At 36.4% G+C, this 25,782-nt stretch overlaps 1 protein-coding gene across 3 annotated transcripts in view; it reads left to right on the top strand.

Moving 5' to 3' along the window:
• Nucleotides 1-17,962, top strand: part of LOC141910734 (uncharacterized) — a 51,487-nt gene extending 33,525 nt beyond the window's left edge. For 2 of the 3 annotated variants that reach the window (XM_074801480.1, XM_074801482.1), the window contains 2 exons: nucleotides 7,550-7,624; nucleotides 15,100-17,962. In XM_074801480.1, the coding sequence (XP_074657581.1) occupies nucleotides 7,550-7,624; nucleotides 15,100-15,181 (157 nt within the window). In that variant the 3' untranslated portion in view covers nucleotides 15,182-17,962. Of the gene's footprint in view, nucleotides 1-7,549; nucleotides 7,625-9,717; nucleotides 9,793-10,066; nucleotides 10,268-15,099 lie in introns of those variants that run through there. The other variant, XM_074801481.1, reaches the window with a different exon arrangement.
• The last annotated feature ends 7,820 nt before the right edge of the window (nucleotides 17,963-25,782 follow it).

The raw sequence follows: 25,782 nt of genomic DNA, 5'->3' as shown, positions 1-25,782 counted from the left end.
AAGACGCTCCAATGTAATGTCTTGATATTTGGGTTACACATGTATCTACCCTAGACACATCTTCAGCCTAAAAACTGGCCCTGTCAGAATCAAGATGGCCGACTGGCAGCCATTGTTGTTCGCCAAAATCAGCACTTTTTAGACATTTTTGAAGTTTTTGACGGAAATTTTGAAGACGCTGTGATCAATTACCTTGATCTTTTGTATATATTTGAACCCCCAAGGAAGCCATCAGCTTAAGAAAAATTGGGTCAATCGGGCTCAAGATGGCCGTCAATTTTGGCCGAAATTCTGGGTCCTGAAGCTTCGTACTGGTTTGCCATTTCTCATTGCAATTTGTGATGGGTATTCTTTGGAAAGGGTTGTTTTATACCTGAGACAGGTATTCTTGATCAGCCGATTATAACGCAATTGGCGGCCATCTTGGTGTCATCAGTACTCATTCGTAGGTGGGAAAAAGTTTTTCCACATTATATTTATACCTAAGCATATTGTGTTACTACAATCAGTTGGAAAGTTGTAGCCCATAACGTGTTCTATGATTTTGGTGAGTTTCCAGGTCATTGGGGGCGTTGAATAATACAATAACTTAGTATTTCTATATTATATTTGTACCTATGTATATTTTTCTAACCACAATCGATTGCAAAGTTGTAGCTCATGACATCATCTATGATTGTGGTGAGTTTTAAGGACATAAGTTTTTCTATATGGTCACCAGGGGGCGTTGAATAGTTGGATAACTTAGCATTTCCTTATTAGATTGGTACCTAGGCATATTTTGTTACCATGATAAATTGCAAAGTTGTTATTCATGTCATTTTCTATGATTGTGGTGGGTTTCAAGGTCATTGGTTTTTCTATATGGGGCGTTGAATATGGAAATTGTTAGATTATTGAGCATTTGAAACCACTTCCCAAGTGGGCATGGTGTCCCTGGACCCCTAGTTTTAGATTAGACCCCTATTTAGAATTGAAGGTAGATGAAAAGGTAGATGATCCGAGATATCAGTCATTACTATGCCTGATTTGATGTAATACTCTTCATTACAATTTGTGAAAATTATATCTAGAAGAGATTCCGATTTATCAATAATGCGTGTAGGTTTGTTAATGAAAGGGGCAAAGGAATTGCAACTCAAGGTATCAACAAAATTTGCCGTGTGAAGGTCGCGATCCTCATTAAGTATGTTGATATTGAAATCTCCCATAAGAAAAACTCTAGAATTACAAGATATCTTATCAAATATTTTCGAGAAATCACTAATAACGTCACTGACCTTGAGTTGAGGAGGTCTGTAAAATAGACCAGTAAGAATTTTTTCCGGAAAGCTCCTAAGATTAATTCCAATGAACATATATTCAACTGAATTAATAATGAGTATATCGAGGTCAGTCCTAATTTTGTAATTTATAGAATTTTTTACATAAAAGGCTATTCCACCACCTCTAGAGTGATCTCTGCATTTGAAAATTGAATTATATCCTGGAATTGGATATAAAGATCTATTATCCATGCTTGTTCTCGCCCAAGTCTCTGTGACGCCTATGACGTCAAATTTACATGCAGTAGAATCTAAAGTTAAAAGGAGATTATCAAAATTCTTGTCCAGACTCCTGACATTTACATGAATAAGGCCAAAACTGGAGTCAGAGAATTCCTTTACTAAGTCGTTACTGTTATAATACAAACAGTCACGCTGTATGCTGTTAAATTCCATCATATTAGCAAGCAGAAGGAATTATAATGTCCCATTGATATAACGTTACATGAACACAGTGTATAAATATTGACAAAGTCCGCGACGTGTGACAAGTATATATGAAAGTAAGAAGAAAAGTGAGCATGCTGAGGGAAACCTATAATAAATTCTGTAATCCGCGCGCAATGATAGTCATCGTCACTGGAGCAGAGAGAATTATAGAATTACAGACATGACTTCACATTAATAAGTAAACAAAAGCAGAAATAAGCACAGTACAGTAAATTTGAAAATTACTTAATTGTTTTTATATTTGAATTCATAAAGTTTAATTGGCAGTTTTTTACCGTCTTTGTTAAGAGCATGAATTTTGCCATTGATCGCCCACATTTTGAGGAAATCCCTATTTTTTCTAACAGTAGCCATAAAAGTGACAATTTCAGGCGACAAATCTTCTTTCACGAATATTTTTTTCCCTTTCAAGTGTTTTTTATTGAAAAATATCCTGTTATGAACATGGTGGTCTTTGAAGCGAACAATTATTGGATTCGGGAGGTACTCTCCATCCTCGTCAACGCTGGGTATTTTTGGCTTTTTCCTGTGACAAACATCGATATCCTTCAGCGTAAGCCCACAGTCTTCTCCGGCCTGTTACTTTATTCCAAAAACACGAATATTATTACAGCGGGAATATTGTTCATTTTCAACCCTTTTTGATAGATATTAGGTCCTGTTTCAGACATTTTAACTCAAGTTTTTGCTCGTCATCTTTGAAATTAAGATCTTTTAGTTCTTTCTTTAGATTATCATTTTCTCGTTCGAGATCGTAAAGGCGGCATTCATATTCTAGTGTTTTTTTCTACGCGTTGGTAATGCGATTCTAATTTTCGGTCCATAGTATCCTCCAGAGAGAGCTTAAACTTTTCAAGACTTTCGTGTGTTACCATGGACTTTTGAATCATAACTAGAGTTTCACAAATAGCAGAGGAAGAGGCACTATTTGGATAATCGGTGTTCATTATCCGTGTTTACAATAGCATCGACATTCGTATTGTTAATTGAGGTATCGCCATCAGAGGATGATACAGGACCTGTTTGCGTTTTTTTCTTTTGCGGGCGTTTATCAGATTTATCAGCAGATAGGGAAGCAGAAGGGGCAGGTTCATAAGTTTTGTCCGTAGCATCAATATTTCCAGAATTCATAAAATCCTCGCTTTCAGTTGATTTATTTGCAAGGTCACTACCCTGTGGTTTATCTTGCTCTGTTGTACTTTGATCAGCCATGGTTGTTAAGATCACAGATTATTGTCTGATTACGCTGTAGAGATTGTAGAGTGACACGCGTGAGTACAGTTTTATTCAGATAGATTTGACACCACCGTTTACGCATAGAAACATTATAGTGACCTTGGAATTGCAGGCAGAAATTCGATACGATTCCTCTTAATCTCATCCCAGATTTTTCTTTATTTCTCTTATAGCATTTCAATATCCGGAGTTACTAAGAGAAACTCAATTTCAGCAAAAAAGACAACTTTGTAACTGCTGATTACTCATCCATTTATAATCACTGTGCTGTCTACTTCAACTTAATCAGTTAATTCGACATACCCTAATTGATCACGGTGATCTATCAAGCCGACGAACTGAAATTTTGATGATCAGTATAGCGTATATCCAAGATTTTACGCAGCCATGAAGGTAGAAAGCTATATTATTCCCAGAGCTCGTTAGAACGTGAACTGGCTACGTCGGCCATGTTTTTTTTTTTCTACATGTATAATAGATAATAACGGGGCAAGAATCGAACCCTGCGGTACAGCGCATACTCATTTGCTAGGTGATGAGCGAGGAGATTTGAATTTAATGGTTTGCAAGCAATTTTGTAAAAAAATCTTTAAACCATAAAAGAGAAACTCCATGTATACCATACTGAAAATGTTTTTTTGTTGAATATTTGATGATCCAACATATCAAATGCTTTGGATAGATCAAAGTATGTGCCAATTTTGGTATCACCATTTTCTAATGAATTTCTTAAAATTTCATTAGTGATTAAGGCAAGAGCCATTTCTGTAGAAAATCCTGTGAATCTGTAATTACATGATATTTTTTCCAAAAACTTGATAACACGATTAAAAACAATTTTTTCGAGATAATACGAAATTGGTAGATAATTTGAATTACTGTCACCATTTTTGTACAAAGGAGTAATAAGTGCATCTTTGAATAGATTAGGTACAATTCCAGAATACAAACTACAATTAATAATGATAATAATAATAACAATAATAATAATGATAATAATAATAATTAAGTATTACTGTAATAGAACGAAGAAAAGACCACAAAGAATATTTGCTCTTTAATAGTTTCGTAATTTCTGACCACTGTTTAGATAGTTCCTCGTTGGTGAGATCTATTATCTCTGTTTTGAATCAACTTGGCTTTCGTCCTCACTAGTCCCTGTCATTCTCCGACATCGTTTTCTCTGGGACTTTGAGAGATTGGACAGGTTATCAGTCATCTCCTCTTCCTCCTTATTAGATATTATACACCAGTGGTTAGAATATTCTCGATAATCCACGATAATTCACAGTAAATCGCGTAGCCTTGGTGACAAAAATAAGGAATCAAATCGGTAACCAGCCAGCCGTAAAGGGTTCATGCTTCGATGAACAATGATAAAAAATATCACCTGTCATCGAGTTTCCACTATATAACATGGGTAGTAGATGTACATTATGAAATACATGTAGTACGGCACATCATAAAATTCTCTCCATGATCACTTTCTAAGACGATATGCGTCGGGTGTCTGACGACCAGCGTCATCAGTCATCTTGAAATATACGTTGAGCCAATTATGTAAAATCGCGGTACGTTTTTTTTTAAGCATATGTTTCATTGGTTCTTGGCCTAAACGCTGTATAATCGTTGCGATTGCAGACACAGCAAACCTTTCTCGATGACATGGTCAACTTTGTTATGATTCACCGAAAAACTGTTTTTGGCGGGAAAATTCTAAGCTCTTGGGTATAAAATTGCGATGACCACATTTTGGGGTGTCGTCTTTACGAGCAAATGTGATTGGCTGTTTTTGGGATGTACAGGGAATTCCGGTGCTACTAAAATAATTATGGGAAAGCCATAAAAGGAAACGTTTGATTGGACTTGATGCCACAAACTTGCAAATTCCAAATGCTCATTGCTGGTGAGAATATAATTATTTCACATATCCGCCATAGGTATTGTTTCATTTTAATACCCGGTGATTGTTTTGATTGAAATTGAAGTGTAAGCGAACATTCACTTACGCACGCACACACGCACAGTATCACTGATTTATGACTGATTGTACTGATTTACAATCTCATATAAAATGTTATTTTTTAAGATTACAGATCTATCAAAGTGTAAGGGATCATAGCTTCCTTCTTTGAGTATTTTCTGTGTAAAATCTTGGAAGGACTGCAGAAAAATAAAGAATGAAAACTGGATTGCATTGAATTCAAATGATGAGAAATCTTACTTTTTTCAAATGATTAGATCATAAATCAAGACGGAATTATCAGGGAAAAGTTGGTTTTAAAGTTAGATATGATGAATTCAAAGGGGATCCGGGCTCCAGTGATTAAAGCCTAACATGTGTCCCCTTGAACCAAGAAATTTGTATGAAAATCCGTCAAAGGACAAGATCTCCCTGAAATCACACACAACTGCATGATGATTTATCATGGATATTTGTGGTAGTAAGTTTTCCCCAATAACTCAAAATAGACACCTTCCGTACAACATTGAAAAAGAAATCAATACAATTTATATATCTGTATTAAACATCGTCACACTGTTTCCACGATTTCCATCATTACAAAAACAATCATAGATCTATAGATTTGCAACATTTTTTAAATTTAAGGCCCTAAATCGATTTTGAAAACCATTGTTGAATTTAAGACCTTGAATTTCCCTTTTAATAATTCAATGATTGCAAGGCCTGCTACGAACAAAATCCCGTAGCAACAGGCAACATGCGCGGCACTTCCAGCTTCGACAGCTGATTGGAACATTGCCAATTTCTTGGAAAACTTAAACTGGGCCACACGTATCGAGGCGCCTTTTTTCTCATAACTAGCAATAGTCAGTAGAGTCAAACCACGCGGCAGTAGTCTGAGTGATACGTGTGTGAAGCATATATTCACAAATACTTATGATATGGCCGTTTGGGAACGATGTCGCTTTGAAAAATCAGCAGGGTCTTTAAAGATTGACAGACGGGTCAGGGACCCGACACCCGGCTATTAATGAAAACACTGGTTGACCGTAAACAAAAGTATATTTTTGGTCTTATTTGACTACAAAATAATCCTCTGAGAAAGATAGAATACAATATAAACTTAAAGAACTTTGAAGTCACGACTTAAAAAGATTTTTTATAAGCAATGCCCTTGCTCCAAACAACCTCTAGCTTTCAAGGTAAGCCACACTTTGCCCATATGCAATTTATTTAATATTTTCTGGCTAATACCATCTGAACTAGTAGTATTTTTAAGTTTCCTTGCCTTAGCAAATTTCAATCGCTGAGGTAGGGTTGAAGAATATATTTTTATCATTCGAGTCAATTAAAAGATTATCAAAATTGACTGCTGAAGTTTTCGCTGTATTTTTTGCTAAATTCGGCCCTATGGAAACAAAATAATTATTAAAAGCATTTGCTATTTGTACATCACTTTTTAGTATGCCTACAACAGAATCATGTTTAAAATTGTCTGGACAACTTTCCCATGTACTTTTGCCAAAAAAATTGTTTTGCCAAGTTTGTTTGGAATTCAACACTCACAGTATTGAATTCATGTATATGATAGCTCTTTTTGGAAATATGTCCATTAACATATACATAAAGTGATGATTCAAAAAATATTCCGAAAACTGAAGATGTCAATTTTGATAATCTTGGTAATATGTTAGTACGGGGTCTAGTTCTGCAGTGCAAAAATGGGTCCAGTACAATATGACCTCATAACTGAGGAATGGGGTCGAAATTCAAACGTCTTGAAAAAATTTAGTACCAGGTTACATCTGTACCAGGTTACAACATATCCAAAATGCTATGGGAACTTACACAGGGTGATTTTGAACTTTGGTATGAGCCTGAGCTCGAGAACTGTTGTCGCCTAGGGCCAGCTTGTTAAGGATTTTCAAATACTGTAATAAGTTATCAAGAATTTGTTCAGATTAATTCATTTTACCTAGTCAATAAATATGCAGATGACTACATTACACAGTGTGAACAGCACCTTGCAATCCTCATAGCTGTCGATCTTTCTAACCATATTTTACTCTGATATCTCAGGCGTAGTGGAGTAACACGCTCTGATTGGTGCAGTATGAGTTTCAAATTTCATATGAGGATTTGATAGTCATAGTGATTAAATCAAATCAAAATATGAAGCGGCTGGGTACCCAATTTAGTTGAATTTTATTCAGCCAAAAAATCAGCATAATTTGTCGGAGAAAACAAATCTGTAGGAAGTATTTGTTCCTGCCAAGCATTTTCTGTGTTGAAAAAAACAATTACACAGTTTTAGAAGATATTGCTATTTTATGAAAACAATAGATGATACTACAGACTGGCTGAAGTGCTCCAGGGCACTTGTAAAAATAAACAAATCTGTATCATTAAAAGAGAAGTGATATACGTATTTACATTAAGATTATGAAAATAGAAACTCAAGAGGACAGGACCTTTGGTCCTATAGTGTTTGAATCATAAGGGGATTCTCAACAACATTTAATTGATTCGTGATCAATCTATCGTTAACACTTTCATGTATTATACTTTTTAGAAAAGCGAGTCCAGCTGGTCTCCTGACGTCTTTGTTGGTGGGATCGGTCTATCATTTATCCATTCACCACGAAAAGTAAGTGCCTAATTTTTAGCACCCTAGGGACCAGCGGCATGTTGTGTTCACTCGCAATTTTCAATGAATTGGTTCGATGAAATAGGTCATAGCACCAGAAGGACAGGACCCTAGAAGATATGAATTGATTTTTGCAATGAATTAGAAGTCAACCGCACCTTTAAAGCCCACTTGTAAGACCTGTTAGCCTAATCTTTCTGAAATTAGCTTGAAGATTGGGTCTGGCGAGATGTCCACCCCTATTGTAAAAAAGGTCATTGGTGATCAAATATGGCTGCCATTGGGGTGGCCATCTTGAATTTCTTGTTTGCACGATGCAGCCCGCAATTCTTGATGGTTTTCCGCACAATTTGTTGTGAGGATCAGGGTAGGTAAGCTGTCCATGCCTATTATATATGGGGATCACCAGCTTTCTGAAATGGGCGCCAGGTCAGCCATCTTGAATTTCACGCACGAAACGGCCTTCAATTATTGATGCATTTTCATGATACTAGGTGTAAGAATTTTGGTAGGCGAAATGTCTACCCCTTATTGAAAATTGAATTCAAGTATGGCCGCCAGGGGTGCTATCCATCTTGGATTTCTTTTCAGCACGATGCCTACACGAATTCTTAATGCATTTTTAGCCCACTTGGGACTTAAGTCCCTGCGGGCTATTGCGTTCACTTTTCGTCCATCGTCCGTCCGTCCGTCCGTCCGTCCATCCGCAGACGGAATCCAGTTATTTTGGGAAGTTTTGAAGACGCTTCAAGGTAATGTCTTTATATTTGGTTTATGCATGTATCTACCCTAGACACATCTTCAGCCAAAAAACTGGCCCTGTCAGAATCAAGATGGCCGACTGGCAGCCATTGTTGTTCGCCAAAATCAGCACTTTATACTCGTTTTTGAACTTTTTTAGGGAAATTTTGAAGATGCCTTGTTCAACTACCTTGATCTTTTGTATATATTTGAACCCCTCCAGGGCCCATCAGCATTAGAAAAATTGGGTCGATCGGACTCAAGATGGTCGTCCTATGACCTTTTAAGTGCCCAAAAATGTTAATATTGGCCCGAGTCCTGTAGCTTCCTACTGGTTTGCCATTTCTCATTGCAATTGCTGATGGGTATTCTTTGGAAAGGCATGTTTCATACCTGAGACAGGTATTTTTGATCAGCCAATAATGGCGCAATTGACGGCCATCTTGGTGTCATCAGTACTCATTCGTAGGTGGGAAAAGTTTTTCCACATTATATTGATACCTAAGAATATTTTGTTACAACAATGAATTAGAAAGTTGTAGCTTATAACGTGTTCTATGATTGTGGTGATTTTCAAGTTCATTGGTTTTTGTATATGGCCACCAGGGGGCGTTGAATGATACAATATCTCATAGTATTTCTATATTATATTTGTACCAACACATATTTTGTTACCACAATCGATTGCAAAGTTGTAGCTCATGACATTGTCTATGATTGTGGTGAGTTTTAAGGAAATTAGCTATTCTATATGGTCACCAGGGGCGTTGAATAGTAGAATAACTTAGTATTTCCTTATTATATTGGTACCTAGGCATATTTTGTTACCATGATCAATTGCAAAGTTGTAGTTCATGACATGTTCTATGATTGTGGTGGGTAACAAGGTTATTGGGTTTTTCAAATATGGTCACCTAGTAGTAGAATAACTTAGTATTTCCATATTAAATTGGTAACGAGGCATATTTTGTTATCACAATCAATTACAAATTTGTAGCTGCTGACATTATCTATGATTGTTGTGAGTTTCAAGGTCATTGGTTTTCGTATATGGTCATCAGGGGGCGTCAAATATTGAAATTGTTAGATTGTTGAGCATTTGGAACCACTTCCCAAGTGGGCATGGTGTCCCTGGACCCCTAGTTTCATGTAGTGTAATCTTTGGGGCAGCTAAAATGGGCTTGTCTTTTCGTATTACGATATATTAACAGTAAAAGAACATTATCGCCACACAGTCTGTACCATCTGAACTATTTTGAAACTTGTTAAATTGTAACAATGTAAATCTTTCTATAAAACTTTGAATACTGGATCATTCTTCTACTGCGTCATGGAGGTCTCTTGTTTGATAGATACCGGATGGGAAAATGTAAATTCTACGATTTACTAGACATCATAACGCCCGATATAGAATGTGCTACACACGGGTGAGTGTTTAAAATCCTAAATATTGTTAACTATTGTCTGTCACACCAACCATTCAAAAAATTCAAAATTCCGAGTTCCTCAGCCTCAAAAAGAATAAGTTATCATTTTGAAATCGACGCTTTCCTAATGTTTGAACTCCCCATTTCTGAGGATTAAACGACGTTAGTGTTGGTGAAATATTATACCTATGTAGACTCGGAAAAGATTTACCACTAATAAAAAAGATTCAAGAGAGTTCAAATTCATTCTTTCTAAAATTTCTCTTTTTTTCAGAAACTAAGCTTTAGACGCAGACCTACAACTGTGTGTGGCATTGCGTTATTTACCTCAAGGTGGATATATGTCAATGATCGGTGACATGCACGGAGTGTCCGAGCATTCTGCTAGTAACGCAGTACACTCAGTGTAGGGTGCATTGGCCAACAGGATTGATGACTTAGTAATTTCGCCTGATGAACAAGGAATGCGACTATCAATTCAAAAGTTTCATTAAAAGTATGATTCCCCGAGAATTGTGGGATTAATTAATGGTACGCAAATACTGGTTTTATCACCAGCTCCTCCAGCAAATGAGTTTGCATATGTGAATCGGAAAGGTTTTCATGCCACAAATAGCTTATGATAATACGCATATGCATATAAGATCAAATGTTGAGAGATGCAACAGCATATCGAAAATGCGATAGCGTTGCCTAATGAAGAAGATAATGTTTCAACCGGATCGTGCATCAAAGGTGATAGCAGCATGTGCCACACTGCATAACTTTACATTAGCCGATGGGCATTGGGAGGGCCTAAACTTTGAGCCTGCCGTAAATGATGAGGACATACACTGTGAACCAGGTCATGCTTTTCCAGCCAGAGACAATATCGTTCGCCGACTATTTATGCAACGTGATTAATGCATATAGTTGGTATTTAAGTTTTACGGTAGCTTTTGAAAAAAAACCCAGATTTTGTGTTTGATACATTTACGGTCAGCCTTTTAAAACCTTATATGTATCCTTCACACACTTGGAAATTAGTCTTTTGCAAAAATCATATGAGTCATAAGCTGAACACAATGAATTGATGTATAATTGTATAAAACGATTATATTCATTGAAACACTTTGTGAAAATAAAGGACGAAATAATACGACTCATATCACGAGATTTATTCAGTCTTCACAGTTGTTTATACGTATTTCCATTATTTATGTCATTGTGGATATCTGTCTTGGACTGCGATACCGGTTGTTGGTGTATTTGTATCCTGTGAAGTTCCAATTTCTCCTCGTAGTAGGATTTCTGAACGTAATACAATTGGCGCTGGTCTTGCCCTGTTCTCAGCACACGGCAGCTTCGTAGGATGCATGCTTTTTTTACACATTTCTTCAAACCGTGCCATTTCTCTTTTAGCTGGTCGATGGTTCGGTTATTCCCATCAACTGCATTGACTTCATTGGCTATGGAGCTATAGAGCCCATTTTTCCTCTGGCTTGTGATATCATTACTGTGCCCAGCTCGGGGCGCAAGTTTACCTGTATACAGGGCCGAGCAAGCCATTATGGCTGGTGGCTAACGTCGAGGAGTCATGAAAGGCGGGGGGCCTGCTCGACCAGAAAGAGACAACATGTCATGTAAACTACCTCGAACTTCTGGCAGTTATGAAGGCCCTGAAATATTTTGCAAAGGTTTGACGGCCATCATGTTTGGGTAGTAACAGACAACACAACAGTCAGAGACTATCTGAAAAATCAGGGAGGCACCCGGTCGTCCCTGCTGACATCTCTGACGACGACAGTCTTGTTGTGGTCTCACGCCCACATCATTCTATTGTCGGTGTCTCACCTGGCCGGCCGCAGAACATTGTAGCAGACGTCCTCTTTATTCGGGACAAGGCTTTCCTGGCGGAATGGGTACTTCACCAATCCGTGGCAGACAGGGCTAAGGCTCTGATGGGTCATCCTGTTGTGGAACTATTTGCGACCAGGTTCAATGCCAGGTGTCCGGTGTCGGCTATGTGCCCGGTGTCACCCATCAGTCACATGGTCCTAGAATAGCTCAGTTAGTTGTGGGTTTTTCGATTCAGGGGCCATGCATTGAGGGAGGTTCCCCGTGAGATTTGCGGTTCTGAAATACTTGATGGAGCACCCTTCGGGGCCTTTGGACAGTCTTTCATTGGCAAGACTGACAAGGAAGACCGCGCTGCGGTAATTTTTTTATGCTTGGCTTTGGTAGCTCAGAGGTCTGAGATCGATGCCTTGTCAGTGAGGCTGCCATGTAGTTTTTGGTCCACATGGTCGTTCGCTCACCTTGAGGCCTGGGCTTCAGTTGTTGGCCAAGAACCAAAAATCCACTTTCGCAGGAAGGTCATGGACGATACCGGTTTCAAATTACGGGGTTTTGGATGATTACCAGATGGCGCTCTCTGCCCAGTCAGGGCTCTCAAAGCTTATTTAGCTCACACATGACCTTTTAGGAAGGGTAGAGAAAGGTTGTTTTTATCTCAGAAGTAGAATTCAGAGGATGATATCTCTAGGGATACCGTGGCAAGGTGGATTGTGACCTTGATTAAAGAGGCTCTGAATAGGGAAGGAGCTCCAGAGTCCAAGGAAGCAGTTTTCACATCTGGTCAAATCACTGGCTTCATCTTGATCTGCCTTCAAAGGCGCTTCTTTTGATTAGATCTGCAAAGGAACTTTTTGGGGCTCCTTCCATGTTCTTATCCATTTATTTACGAGATGTTTCGGGCCAGTTAGGTTCGTTAACAGCCATTGGTTCAGTAGTTTTTAAAAACCAGAGAACAAAAAAAGCACAATGTTAGCACATATAGCTCATAACGTGGTTTATGATGGCACCAAATGGTACCTATGCATATTTTGTGACGACATTCAATTACAAAGTTGTAGCTCTTGACATGTTCTATGATCATTGAGTTTCAAGGTCATTTGTTCATTGATAAGGTTACCAGGAAGCAATGAGTAGTACAATAACTTGGTATTTCCATAGCATATTAGTACTTATTTTTTTACCACAATTGATCCCAAATTTGTAACTCATGAGATGTTCTATGATTGTGGTGTGATGCGTGTATTTTTGGCCTTTTTGTCTATGGAATGATTTGTGGAAAAGATAAAATGTAATATAAACATGCACTTTGAATGTTAAAAACTCTGAAAGAGGCAATGCCCTTGGAAAACATGTTTTGTTTTGGAAAACATGTGCCCCTGTTTTTAAGGTAAACCATTTTGCCCATGGGCAATTTACATTTCATGGTTGCCTTACCTCAACTTATGATTATTCCATGGGCACATCTAGGATTCTTTGAATGGTGGGACCTGCAAATTGAAATGGACGCCCAATATGAAACGGGCAGATTCTGTATTTTATGGCCCTCAACATTTGGATTCATTTTTCTCCTTCAAAAATCTATGCAAAAAATATTTTCCAGACTTTTTGGTGTGCACATTCAAATTCTGAAGGGTAGGACTAATCCACTCCCTAAATCCGCCTTTGCACTCAGTCTCATTAGAACTACCGTAACTCCTAAGACGATTTACCTTGACCCTCCTACTCAATTTTTTAATTGGTTTAAAACTATGGCAGAAATGGTAGTTGATCCCTCGGTTTTTGGTTTACCTTTGTCAGCGATATGAAGTTGGCATTGAACCAATGCATGTAAAATCGCGGTACGTTTTTTATGTGAGCATATGTTGTATTGGTTCTCAGCCTAAACGACGTATAATCGATGCGATTGAAGACATGGCGAACCTCCATCGATGACATCTCTACGAAAAACTGTTTTTGGCGGGAAAATTCTTAGCTCTTGCATATAAAATTGCAATGACCTCGATTGGGGGGGGGCGATGTCTCTATGAGCGAATGTGATTGGCTGTTTCTGGGATATACGGGGAATTCCGGCGCTACTAAAATAACCACGGGAAAGCTATAAATGGCGAACATTTGATTGGACTAGGTGCCGTAAACTTGCGAATTCCAAATGCTCATTGCTGGTGAAAATATAATTATTTCACATATCCGCCATAGTTATTGTTTCATTTTAATCCCCGGTGATTGTTTTGATTGTCAGTGAAGTGTAAGAGAACATTCACTTTAGGTAAGGCCTCCACGTGCGCACGAAGTGCATTAGATTGTTAAACCAACACTTGTACAGTATACTCTACTATATAGCTAGTGATAATGCGACGCTGCTTGCTGGCCACGTGCACGTTTGACATGAAAATACACTTTAGGCCATCCCAAATAATTGTCTGTTTGCCGTAACACCGACTCAAGTTTTCAGGATGAGTCGGTAGGTAGGTAGAAATTTTTTTGCAAAATTTCTGGTAAAAAACAAATTTATCACCTTTTCTTACTTGGAAAAAATCTGCGTTGTGCACGGGAGATTTGTATTTAGCCTAGATTTCAAGAATACTTCTAAAATCATAACTTCATCCAGAGCGTCATCTCTGTGTTCAAAATGAAATAGTACATTGAATTTATACGCGCTTTTACGTTACCAGCTTAAATGTAGTCACTAAGAATGAGTCTCAGCTTATTGGAACACTGCCAGTTTCCTGAAAAACTTAAACTAGGCCACACGGCAAGGCATGTTTTCATACTTCAAACATACGTAGCTCATACATCGGCAGTGGGTCCGCTGTTTTATACAAAAATCTATTTCAATGAGTCCCAGAAAAAAGTTTTCACTGTGCACCTTTGCAGTCGGGTCGTTCGAGTCGGCAAACAGACCATTATTTTGGGATGGCCTTATGAATAATCATTTAACCTTTTATAGCAGAAGATGAGCGCTGTGTTTCCTGTGTGATAGAATTTGTAATAAATAGTAATTTCTTGTGACCTGAAAAATACTAAGCAGTAAAGTAGGTCTAGGTCTGAATATTATATCCAGACCTAGACCTGGTATTTTAGCTTCCGCAGCCATACATTGAAAGAGATTTCCAAGACTCGATAATCAGCCACCCTCTGATTGGTGACATGAATTTTTTTCTAATATTTTTTCATATTGTGAAAAATATTTTTTCAAAATATAAAATAGTTTCCCTGCCATGCTTATATGTACCCTACGAAATGTTGTACGTTGACCGTAAACAATGTATACCTTTGGTCTGATTTAACTACAAAATAATTCTTTGAGAAAGATAAAATACAATATAAACTTATAGAACTTTCAAGTCACGAATTAAAAAGATTTTCCATAAATAATGCCCTTGCTCCAAACAACCTCTAGCTTTTTCAAGGTAAACCACACTTTGCCCATGGGCAATTTATTAATCTAAACTATTTCTCCTTTTTACCTAGGTCGCTGATGAAGAAAGTCAAAGAGATGAATGTTTCTTCAAATCAATCGGAAAAGGAACTTGAATTAAAAAATGAAAAATAGTTGCTTCATCTGCGGACCTTATGTAGTTAAAACTTCCACCTGTCCGTATTGATCTTTATTCTGATAGGTCCAGGGTTGGTGGCTTCATTCATCCACCTTTTTTTAACAAATTGCTACTATAGTAAACGCCTTCACTGGTAGACTACGAAAGACTGTGTTCATGGACGTTAAAGTATTACAGTATTATAGTATTACAAATAAGTATTTGTTACGTATTACGGTATTCACTATCAGAAGATTGGTAGAGGACCCATGTCAACCTGGTGTAGAATACATACAAGATGAATAGTACTTAAAGAATTAACTAGTTTATTTGATGCGCAAGCTTTCGCTACTAGTGTATTATGTAATTTACAACTATGTAATATCATAGTCCCAGAAGCTGTCATGTACCATTCTGAACCTTAGTTAACTGTGGATCATTCATTTATTGAATGCGTGTAAAATCTAAAACTCAAACAATCTAAACACAAGCATATTTTTATCGTCGGAGACCATATAGGCATCGTAGCAAGTAATCCTGCCGTTGACCGAACAACACTCATAGTGTCTCTAATGCCATGAAGTCCCATATCGCTGTATCATATGAAACTTATTCTACACCAGGCCAGCACAGTTCCTCTACAGTAGTCTCTTGCAGTTTGTATTAATGTTGATTTGAAGTTAATCGGTTGAGAATTAACAAAGCAACTACACGGTAAAATTTTACCTGGAAGTCAGGAAATTTTGTAAAAAAAAAAGCTAGAAATTAGGGGAAAAGTCAGAGAAAGTTGTACGTTGAGACAGCTAGATGGCGCGTTAAATCGAAATTTGGTTGTGTTAATTAATCAGATTCGTTGCAGATCCTTTGCAGATCGGGTGAGGGAAAAGAATGTGTATATCAAGGAAATGCATGTCAAAGAAAACTAGCCACCAGTACTATCGATCGAAGTTGAGAGGTCAATTCAAAGGGCAATAGGCCTATTGATGATACGTTGCCGTTAATTGGCCTACTGGTTTTATCCATTCGCAAAAATTATCTCCTTCCATAGTGAAAACGCTAAAACTTCACTTATTTCAACTTTCAGAACCAGTACCTCAATTAGATATCTGCCATTTTTGCAACTATGAGATGATTTACGCCAGCACTTAATGCCACTATAAAAAATCTCACCTTAAAGGGTAACTGACACTTTTTTAAATTTCAAAAACTGATGTATTCTATTGATCTGTACACTTATCTTCAACCGTTCTGTTCAAAACTGTTTAGTTTACGCGCAATTTGTGATTTTGTTACACGATTTCTGACCGCATTTCGTTTACATCGCTTACTGCGGCATTTAGCATCGGCTAAATCAGCAGGTGCGCGCTGCAACGTCATTTAAGGGACAGCTGAAAAATAGTGTCTATAGAAATGTGTTGAATTTTGAGGAAACTGCGTGTATTTTCTGTTATATCTCAAGATGCCAGATGGTTTTACAGCTTTGAAACTGACCAGGGAGGTGGAAGGATCTATTGTCTATTGCATAAACCTATTTCAAAGAATCGATGAGTAATTTTAACACGCTAAATCGATCAAATTGAAGTTGCTGATTTCAATCCGCTGCTATGAAGCTATTAAAGTACACTATGCTAAGCTCTCACCATTTACTGCAGTTCCTTAGTTCACCTATAGTTCATCACCACAAGCATACTGTACAGTGTCTTATAAGCATTCACAGATTTCGATCTCACTAAAGAATAAATAAATTGATATTCGTTTACTATTTACTATTTTTCATTGTCATTTAAGTAGTTTGAAAACTAACTTCAAAATTCTAACGTTACAAAAACGGTCAATAAATTTCTACAGCCTTTACAACAAATATTCTAAGGAAAAATGTTTTTCGATTCAAGTTTCATACTGCAGAATAGTTTTGAGAGATTACATCACAAATCTTACGCAAACATTATTTTTAAAATTCAGAATAGGATGGATGAGGAAATATTTTTTCGTGACCAAAGCTGCTACCAATGCGAGGTGTATTTCAAGCAAAGAATTTTAATCATTCCTGCGGCTTATTCTGTCTTAAGATTCATCAGTTCATAAGTTCAAAATATCCTCGGTATTAGATCTAACCATGATCTTACTTACTATCACTAAATGATAATCCAAAATGATGATTAATACATCCGTGTTCCTTGCTGTCTTCTAGAAAATGCCATGGATTGCTATTCAAATTCTATTTTTGCGCTTAGTTTAACTGGATGTTGAGCGGATGTGGTCTGTTCAACAGCTAATTATAATCATTGATATCTAGACTTTCAAAATCAAGAAGCGTTTTGTCTGAATTCGATTGCCAAATAGGTATGAAATTTAGTTAAATTGCTTTTGTAGCTTATTTCCTTTTCATTTCTATAGACATCATTTCCGAGTCGTCCCTTTAGTGAAGTAGTTCTATTAATAGACCCGTACCACGCGTTCAGCAGAAACAATGTTTACACTGAACAGGTGCGCGAACATCTAAATCATCAATTCTGACTAGATTGAATAGAATTTTCCAATTATGAAATCACCTAGCCTTATTGTATACTATTATCCATCGTTTAGTGTAAAAAGTAGAAAATCTTTTAAAAAGTGTAATTTACCCTTTAAGGCTGATTTCTCTAGTTCACTGTTTGATAGTTCAACTGGGGCAACTATGATATCTCTTGCTTGGGCGTCAGCTTTAAAAAAGCAAAGGAGATCGGGTCAGGAATGTTAAAAATGTTAATTTAATGTGTTAAATAGTTTTTGAAATGCCATGTGCATTTTGGTTGTTCTATTTTTTGTAAATTCATTTAGTTCAAATACATGAAGCTTTTTATGTGTGGTAATTCCAAAGTAAATCAGTAGTATCTTCAACCGTTCTGTTCAATAAAATTTGAATTTTTCAACCCCCCTCCCTCTCTGTACGCAAAATCGGCCATTTTTGACGCCTTATAAAACGTTACTATTATGAAACCTAAACAATGTTAACCATTCGGCGTCATTTTACAAACGACAACCGTAAATCGATGCGCAAAACGTCACAGGTCTATGTGTACACATACAAGCTATTTGGCAAAATATTATTGACAAAGATGTAGAATGTTGCTTTGTGTAGAAATGTATTTGTCAGTCTTGTTTGTGAAGTAATTAGTCATACGTCCACACTGTCTTCATTTATGGCATGTTGTTGCTCAAATTGTCTACTCACTACCTATAACCTTTGTTTTTCAAACCTTAGTTTTTGTTACTATGCGGGAAGTAAGATCGTAAGATACATTTGAGATAGAATAAGACACGCGACACACACACGAGATTTAGTACTGAGAAGTTGTTTCGCTCGGAAGCCGATCAAGCATTTGAATAAAAGATATTTTATCAAGATGGAACATTGATGACTTTGGATTTATTTTGACGAGCTGGTACCCGAGTGCACTGAAAATGCTAGTTACTATATAATCACTGGAAGACATTCTACATCTTTGTCAATAATATTTTTCCAACAGCTTGTATGTGTACACATAGACCTGTGACGTTTAGCACATCGATTTACGGTTGTGATTTGTAAAATGACGCAGAATGATTAACATCGTTTAGGTTCCATAATGGTTAAGTTTTATGAGGCGTCAAAAAATGAAGCGAAAAACGACGTGATGGGGAGGGGGAATTCCCGGCGTACACCCGTCCAAACAATGGAAAACATTAGATGATAATGTAATCGAATGAATGAATTCCACGTTGTGAAATTTCACTTTTAAACGAGTATCAAACACAAAAACACTCGTAGCACCGGTACCGGTATTGAGATATAACGCAAATATCGCAACATAATAACGCCATTCGTTCGATCGTGTGAACCTAAAAAGGACCACAGAGACCGTTAACGAACTCGCGTTCGCTACGCTTCACTCACCGAACGACCGCGAGACATATTTTGAATTACGGGTAACCAATGGATATACACAAATGATGTTTTGTCGTTACGAGGGAAAAAGGTGTGTAAAGTTAGTTTGACGATCGACGAATTGACGATCGACGAACGTTCGATCGTATTAGCCGTGAAATTAGTTTGACGAATTGACGATCGACGAAACCGTCAAAATGACGAAAATGACAAAATGACAAAAAGTCAAACTCAAAAGCAATAACCACATCGCACTAATGATAACCGCGGTAAAATTATCGAGTCCGGTACCAGGTGACTTGTATCGGTCATAGCCAGTCATGGGCCCGGTCCTCGATGTGATATGACCCAAAGATCCACTTTTGAAGAAATATTATCTCCCGCGGTCCGGCAGTCCAAAATGTGTTTACTACCTGGCCCGGTCCTGGGGCGATTCGTCACTTCATAAATCTGATTGACGATCGACGAATTGACGAAACCGACAAAATGACTAAGTCAAACTCAAAAGTAATATCTACATCGCACTAATGATAACCGCGGTACAATTATCGAGTCCGGTACCAGGTTTCTTGCCTCGATCATAGCCAGTCATGGGCCCGGTCCTCCATGTGATATGACCAAAAAAACGTCTGTAGACTAGATAAAGGACAAACATCAATCCTCTTTATTGAAATATCATCTCCCGCGGTCTGGCAGTCCAAAATGTGTTTCCTGCTCGGCCCGGTCCTAGGGTGATATGACCTGGTAAACTTTAACTTTTTTGCTCGAAATAAGCTGTGATAAAGTTATCTGCATCTTACCATATGATAGATTTGTCAAAATTAGTCGTTCGTCACTTTTGGTCGATTCGTCATTTCGATCGTCACTTCGTCACTCTGATTGACGATCGACGAATTGACGAAACCGTCAAAATGACTAAGTCAAACTCAAAAGCTGTTGGTATTGATACAATTTTTGTCCATCAGCTCTAAACTGTTTGAAGTCCTGGGAGAAAATGTGCAAAATTTCAATGAATGTCTCTATTCTACTTCTATGCTATGGGGCAGTGGCGTATTTGGTCAATGAAAATAGTTCAGTGTTTGCGAAAGCAAAACCTCGCGTGGCACCTGTAGCGAAACACTTCCAATTCCACAGCTAGAATTGTTGGCGACACTTGTTGCTGGTCATCTCAGTCGTCACGTGGTACTAGCTGAATTAAGAATTCCTGATCTAAAAGTTCGTTTATGGTGTGACAGTAACGTTGTATAAGCCCCGATTTTTTTCACGAGAGAGTTTCCGCCTTGTTTGCAGTGCGCATGCTCCCCATGCTGTTTGTAAACACAATCCAAACGTGTGTGGACTACACTCGCTGTATCAGCGTTCGCGGCTATATACATAACCTACAAATAAAACCGCGTTAAATTATATCCGCCAACCCGGGCCGCACCTTTATTACGATTTTACACAATAAAAAATTTGAAATTGATATCTTGCCACCGCCCTTTCATTCATATTTCAACTCATAAACTTCTGGAGGAAATAGTCGTTAAGCTTTCTCGCACATGCGTGCTTTTTTAGGCTCGAAAAGAGCATTAACAGATCGTATGTGCCGTAGAGTAGGGAGCGACTAGTATTATTCGCACAATCAACCGTTCAGTTCGACAAGTTGAGTCGCTTTATCGCTTTTCTAGCAATCAATAAATGCTCCCTATTGTGCGTACTGATCACGCCGCTTAAAGCGTATGCATCTTTCAATGCGCGAAATTAAATAGTTCCAATTGTCACCTAATTTTACTTTGCTGTCCGGAAGAAATTCAGATGTGTCGCGTTACTTTTACCCGAAGAGTGTAAACAAATTTATTGGAAACAATTCGATAGTTATGTGCTTGAAGATAAGATACTGCCCGCGCGCATCAATCGACCGCGCTTTACTACAAGTATTCAAGTAAAACTGCTGTGTCGAATCGATGATGAGTGTTGCATTATATTTATCTCTCTCCAAAATCGCGAATTTTTCTCTGGCTTTGCGCAAAGGTTATTTCAAGTAGTGAGAAAAAATGGTACGGTTAGCTTTGGTGCTACTGATGTCGATTTTTATTCTTCATCTCATCATTCCAGAGAGCAGTGGAAATGTGAAGAGAACCGTAAAAGCGTTCATTGTTTGTGTTTTCCCAATCTCCGTTTACTTTAGTTGTACATGTATATATAAGTGTAACACCGAAAAACCCAACGCCAGGTATTGATGTGCAGTCGCGGCCATGGCCATGTTTCAGAAGGTACCAGTATAATACCACGGAATATAAATGTTCTAAACTCGAAAGGGGGACACCTTTGAATTTCTGATATTTTTCGAGCCTCAGGACCTTTGGTCCTCTAGTTGAAATGGAAAATAAGATCGAAATCTAAATCAACCGATTCTCGTTCAAAGGCTGCGTTGGATAATGTGGATATTGGAATAAACATGATTTTTTACGCACTTAGTATCGCTAAAAATTGACCTCTGTGGAGCAAATTTCTATTCGTTAGACTCCAACAATTATTTTCTGTGTAAGTTTTAAAAATTTTGATCGATTAGCGAGAACAAACTAACACGCGGTGAAATGAAATGAATAACAAAATCGCGAATTTGAGCGAAACGTGTTTAGTCAGCACTTCAACAGCAGAACTACTTGAAGTTGAATATCATTAACCGGATGTGTTTTTTTTTTCATCTTAAAATAGGGATTGACCCTGTTATTTATTTGGTTGGTAAATTTCATTTGAATTTTTTGATTGAGTTAAGCAAGGAGTATTTATATCTGTGACAGTGGATTGTGGTTTTATGTTTCAATATTGTAATCAATGTTTTGCCGGGTCATTTGTAGCTAAGAAAACATATCTGTAGATTTTTCCTATGTCCATTAATGGACCTAAACTTAGTCTTTGTCACTTTTACCCGGATACAGTTTTGGCAGCCCAAGTAGGTTGTCTTGTTTATTGAGTATTTCGTATGTCCAGCAAACTGGCACTATTTTTGAATAAGTGATGTAATAGCTATATAAACAACTCTCAACTCACCGGCCCTCTCAACTAGTTTGGCTCTCATCGGGTAATTGGTGTCTAACTATGTCATTAAGATTTGGATGAACCAAGGTTTTGGTCACTATTTTCTTGATGGGAGTGTCTTAATCAACTTGGTTTTGGGCAGCACAGATTTGTAGCGGGAATGGCTAACGCGTGTTATAGTATTAAGATTTGTCTACAATTGCAGAGTCAACGCCAAAAGTCGAAAATTGGATGATCTTGATTCATGTGAGTTTAAGACTGCGGAATTATATTGGATTAAGTCGGTTCCGAGACGGCATTACAATGAACTTATATTGAATATTCGAACCGACAAGAAGAATCAGTAATAGGGGTTTAGTTGTTCTAGGCCAAAGGTCGAAGGGTCGAGCTCGTAAAAAAATGAAAATAATAATTTACAGTTGAATTAGTCGCGCACACTCCTAATTCAACTGTAAATTATTATTATTTTCATTTTTTACTCACTCGCCCCTTCAACCTTTAACCTAGAACAACTAAACCCCTATTACTCTTAAAATATTCATATATATATAAACATAATTTACATGAATAACATTTAAATTGACAGATTATTCAATATAAAAGTGTGAGCTCTTATAGAATAGAGATATAGATATATTTTAAACATTATTTCAATATTCATATTTGTATGAGTTAGATTTTTAAACATTAAAAGTGTTAGTAAAGTGTGATTGAAATAATACATAATATAAATCATTGAATATTTATATTTATATGCGTTAAATTCTTATTTTCAATATAAAAAGTAACTAGTAATTAACGAGTGAAATAATTCATATTTAAAACAGTGAATATTTATATGCGTTAAATTCTTATTTTATGTTCAAAAGTAACGAGTAATTAACGAGTTGATGAAAATATCAATTTTAATAACAAAATTACTTATAAATATGAATGAACAGATACTACATTTCAAAGATATCGATTTAAATGAATTAGAAAAATATTTTACAATTAAAAATTTCATTCCTATTAAAGATTTGATTAAAACTGCGCGTCTTCGTTTTCAAGTGAAAAATATTACTGAATTAGTGTTTAAAAATCACTATCTGATAATAGAGTTATCGAATGATAAAGATAAATTCTTATTCAATACAATAATTCCAAAATTCACAACATTTGATGGAATAGATAAACATTTAATAATTACAGATGAAATGCAATCACTTTTTAATAATGAAAATTCACATAAAACATTATTTTTACACTTACGTTATTGCCCATTCAGAGAATGCTATGTTATGTTTTTCAGATTACAAGAAAAGAGATTTATCCCTGACATTCCAAATGAAAAATCATATAAAGATGTTGGAATTCAATGTAATTTAGATAATGAAATTGTTGCGCCCAAATATAATCCTAATGAAAGCGTTTTATGTAATTGTGGAAAATATTATACTCGAAACAATAAATCACACCATCTTAAATCAAAATATCATAACACATATTAAAGATAAAAACTAATAACATAACTGATGATTTAAAAACATTAAAACATCATTTTGATTTCAGTAACTATCCTAAAGATCATGAATTGTTTAGCATGAAATGATAAATTGTTTAACAGTTGAAATGATAAATTGTTTGACAGTTGAAATGATAAATTGTTCGACAGTTGAAATGATAAATTGTTCGACAGTTGAAATAAAAGAATTGTTCGACAGTTGAAATGATAAATTGTTTGACAGTTGAAATGATAAATTGTTCGACTGTTGAAATGATAAATTGTTTGACAGTTGAAATGATAAATTGTTTGACAGTTGAAATGATAAATTGTTTGACAGTTGAAATGATAAATTGTTCGACTGTAAAAAATAACATAGCATTCTCTGAATGGGCAATAACGTAAGTGTAAAAATAATGTTTTATGTGAATTTTCATTATTAAAAAGTGATTGCATTTCATCTGTAATTATTAAATGTTTATCTATTCCATCAAATGTTGTGAATTTTGGAATTATTGTATTGAATAAGAATTTATCTTTATCATTCGATAACTCTATTATCAGATAGTGATTTTTAAACACTAATTCAGTAATATTTTTCACTTGAAAACGAAGACGCGCAGTTTTAATCAAATCTTTAATAGGAATGAAATTTTTAATTGTAAAATATTTTTCTAATTCATTTAAATCGATATCTTTGAAATGTAGTATCTGTTCATTCATATTTATAAGTAATTTTGTTATTAAAATTGATATTTTCATCAACTCGTTAATTACTCGTTACTTTTAAACATAAAATAAGAATTTAACGCATATAAATATAAATATTCACTGTTTTAAATATGAATTATTTCACTCGTTAATTACTAGTTACTTTTTATATTGAAAATAAGAATTTAACGCATATAAATATAAATATTCAATGATTTATATTATGTATTATTTCAATCACACTTTACTAACACTTTTAATGTTTAAAAATCTAACTCATACAAATATGAATATTGAAATAATGTTTAAAATATATCTATATCTCTATTCTATAAGAGCTAACACTTTTATATTGAATAATCTGTCAATTTAAATGTTATTCATGTAAATTATGTTTATATATATATGAATATTTTAAGAGTAATAGAGGTTTAGTTGTTCTAGGTTAAAGGTTGAAGGGGCGAGTGAGTAAAAAATGAAAATAATAATAATTTACAGTTGAATTAGGAGTGTGCGCGACTAATTCAACTGTAAATTATTATTATTTTCATTTTTTTACGAGCTCGACCCTTCGACCTTTGGCCTAGAACATCTAAACCCCTATTACTAGAATCAAACTGTTTCCCATTTGAGACTGTATATTAATGAATAAGAGGTCATCAGAAGTGTGGCTGTCGTATTCATAATTCGCCGTTGGATACCGAAGCGAAATACCCAGTATTGATTCCTAAATGTGAGTTCGCCGCTCTCATCGTCAAGGAATCGCATAGAGCGTGTTTTCATCTGGGGACAACCAATCCTATAGCATAGTTCGTGAGCGATACTGGACGTATCGGCCCCACTCCGCGCGGTTCCGCCACCGTGCAGGATTTACGCGAAGCAGCAATCACAAACATGGCCACTCTCTCAATTTTCAATGATAGAAATCGTGTGTGCATTTCAATTATTTCGGCTGTTAGGGTTTTAAGGCACAATATAAGTTGATGATGTGATATGGCGATGTTAATTAATCATAATTCCGCAGTGAAGCTAGTCACGAACGGTGCCGATTTAGTGTACAGCTGCCAAAAACACTGAAATGTGCGTAGTTGCGTAACTATTTGCAGTGAATTGCAGACGAAACATGAAGCCTTAACGGCCGTTTAAAAAAAGATTATACCAATCGCAATTATAAAATAAAAATTAGATAGAACCTAAGTTAAAATTCTGGCCATTTCTAAAATGTTATTACCAATTTTTAGTCAGTGCCGAACGTTTAGTTTTCCAACAATAATGAGGGGTGGTAGGTAGTCATGCAATTCAAGTCATCATTTATTACACGTTACTTCCGTGTTGTTGAAAATCTCGCGAGTCCTGGACCAAACCCCATTGAACAATGTGATCTGTGTGCTGGCCTCATTAATGCACACAGATCACACTACACTACCCATTACAAACTCCAGTACCCACAGCTTTTATATATCCATCCAAATATTTAGTGTATTTCTTCCTGG

The sequence above is a fragment of the Tubulanus polymorphus genome, chromosome 9 (assembly GCF_964204645.1).
Source record: "Tubulanus polymorphus chromosome 9, tnTubPoly1.2, whole genome shotgun sequence".
Classification (NCBI taxonomy): domain Eukaryota; kingdom Metazoa; phylum Nemertea; class Palaeonemertea; order Tubulaniformes; family Tubulanidae; genus Tubulanus; species Tubulanus polymorphus.
This window is presented reverse-complemented; position numbering and strand designations above follow the sequence as displayed.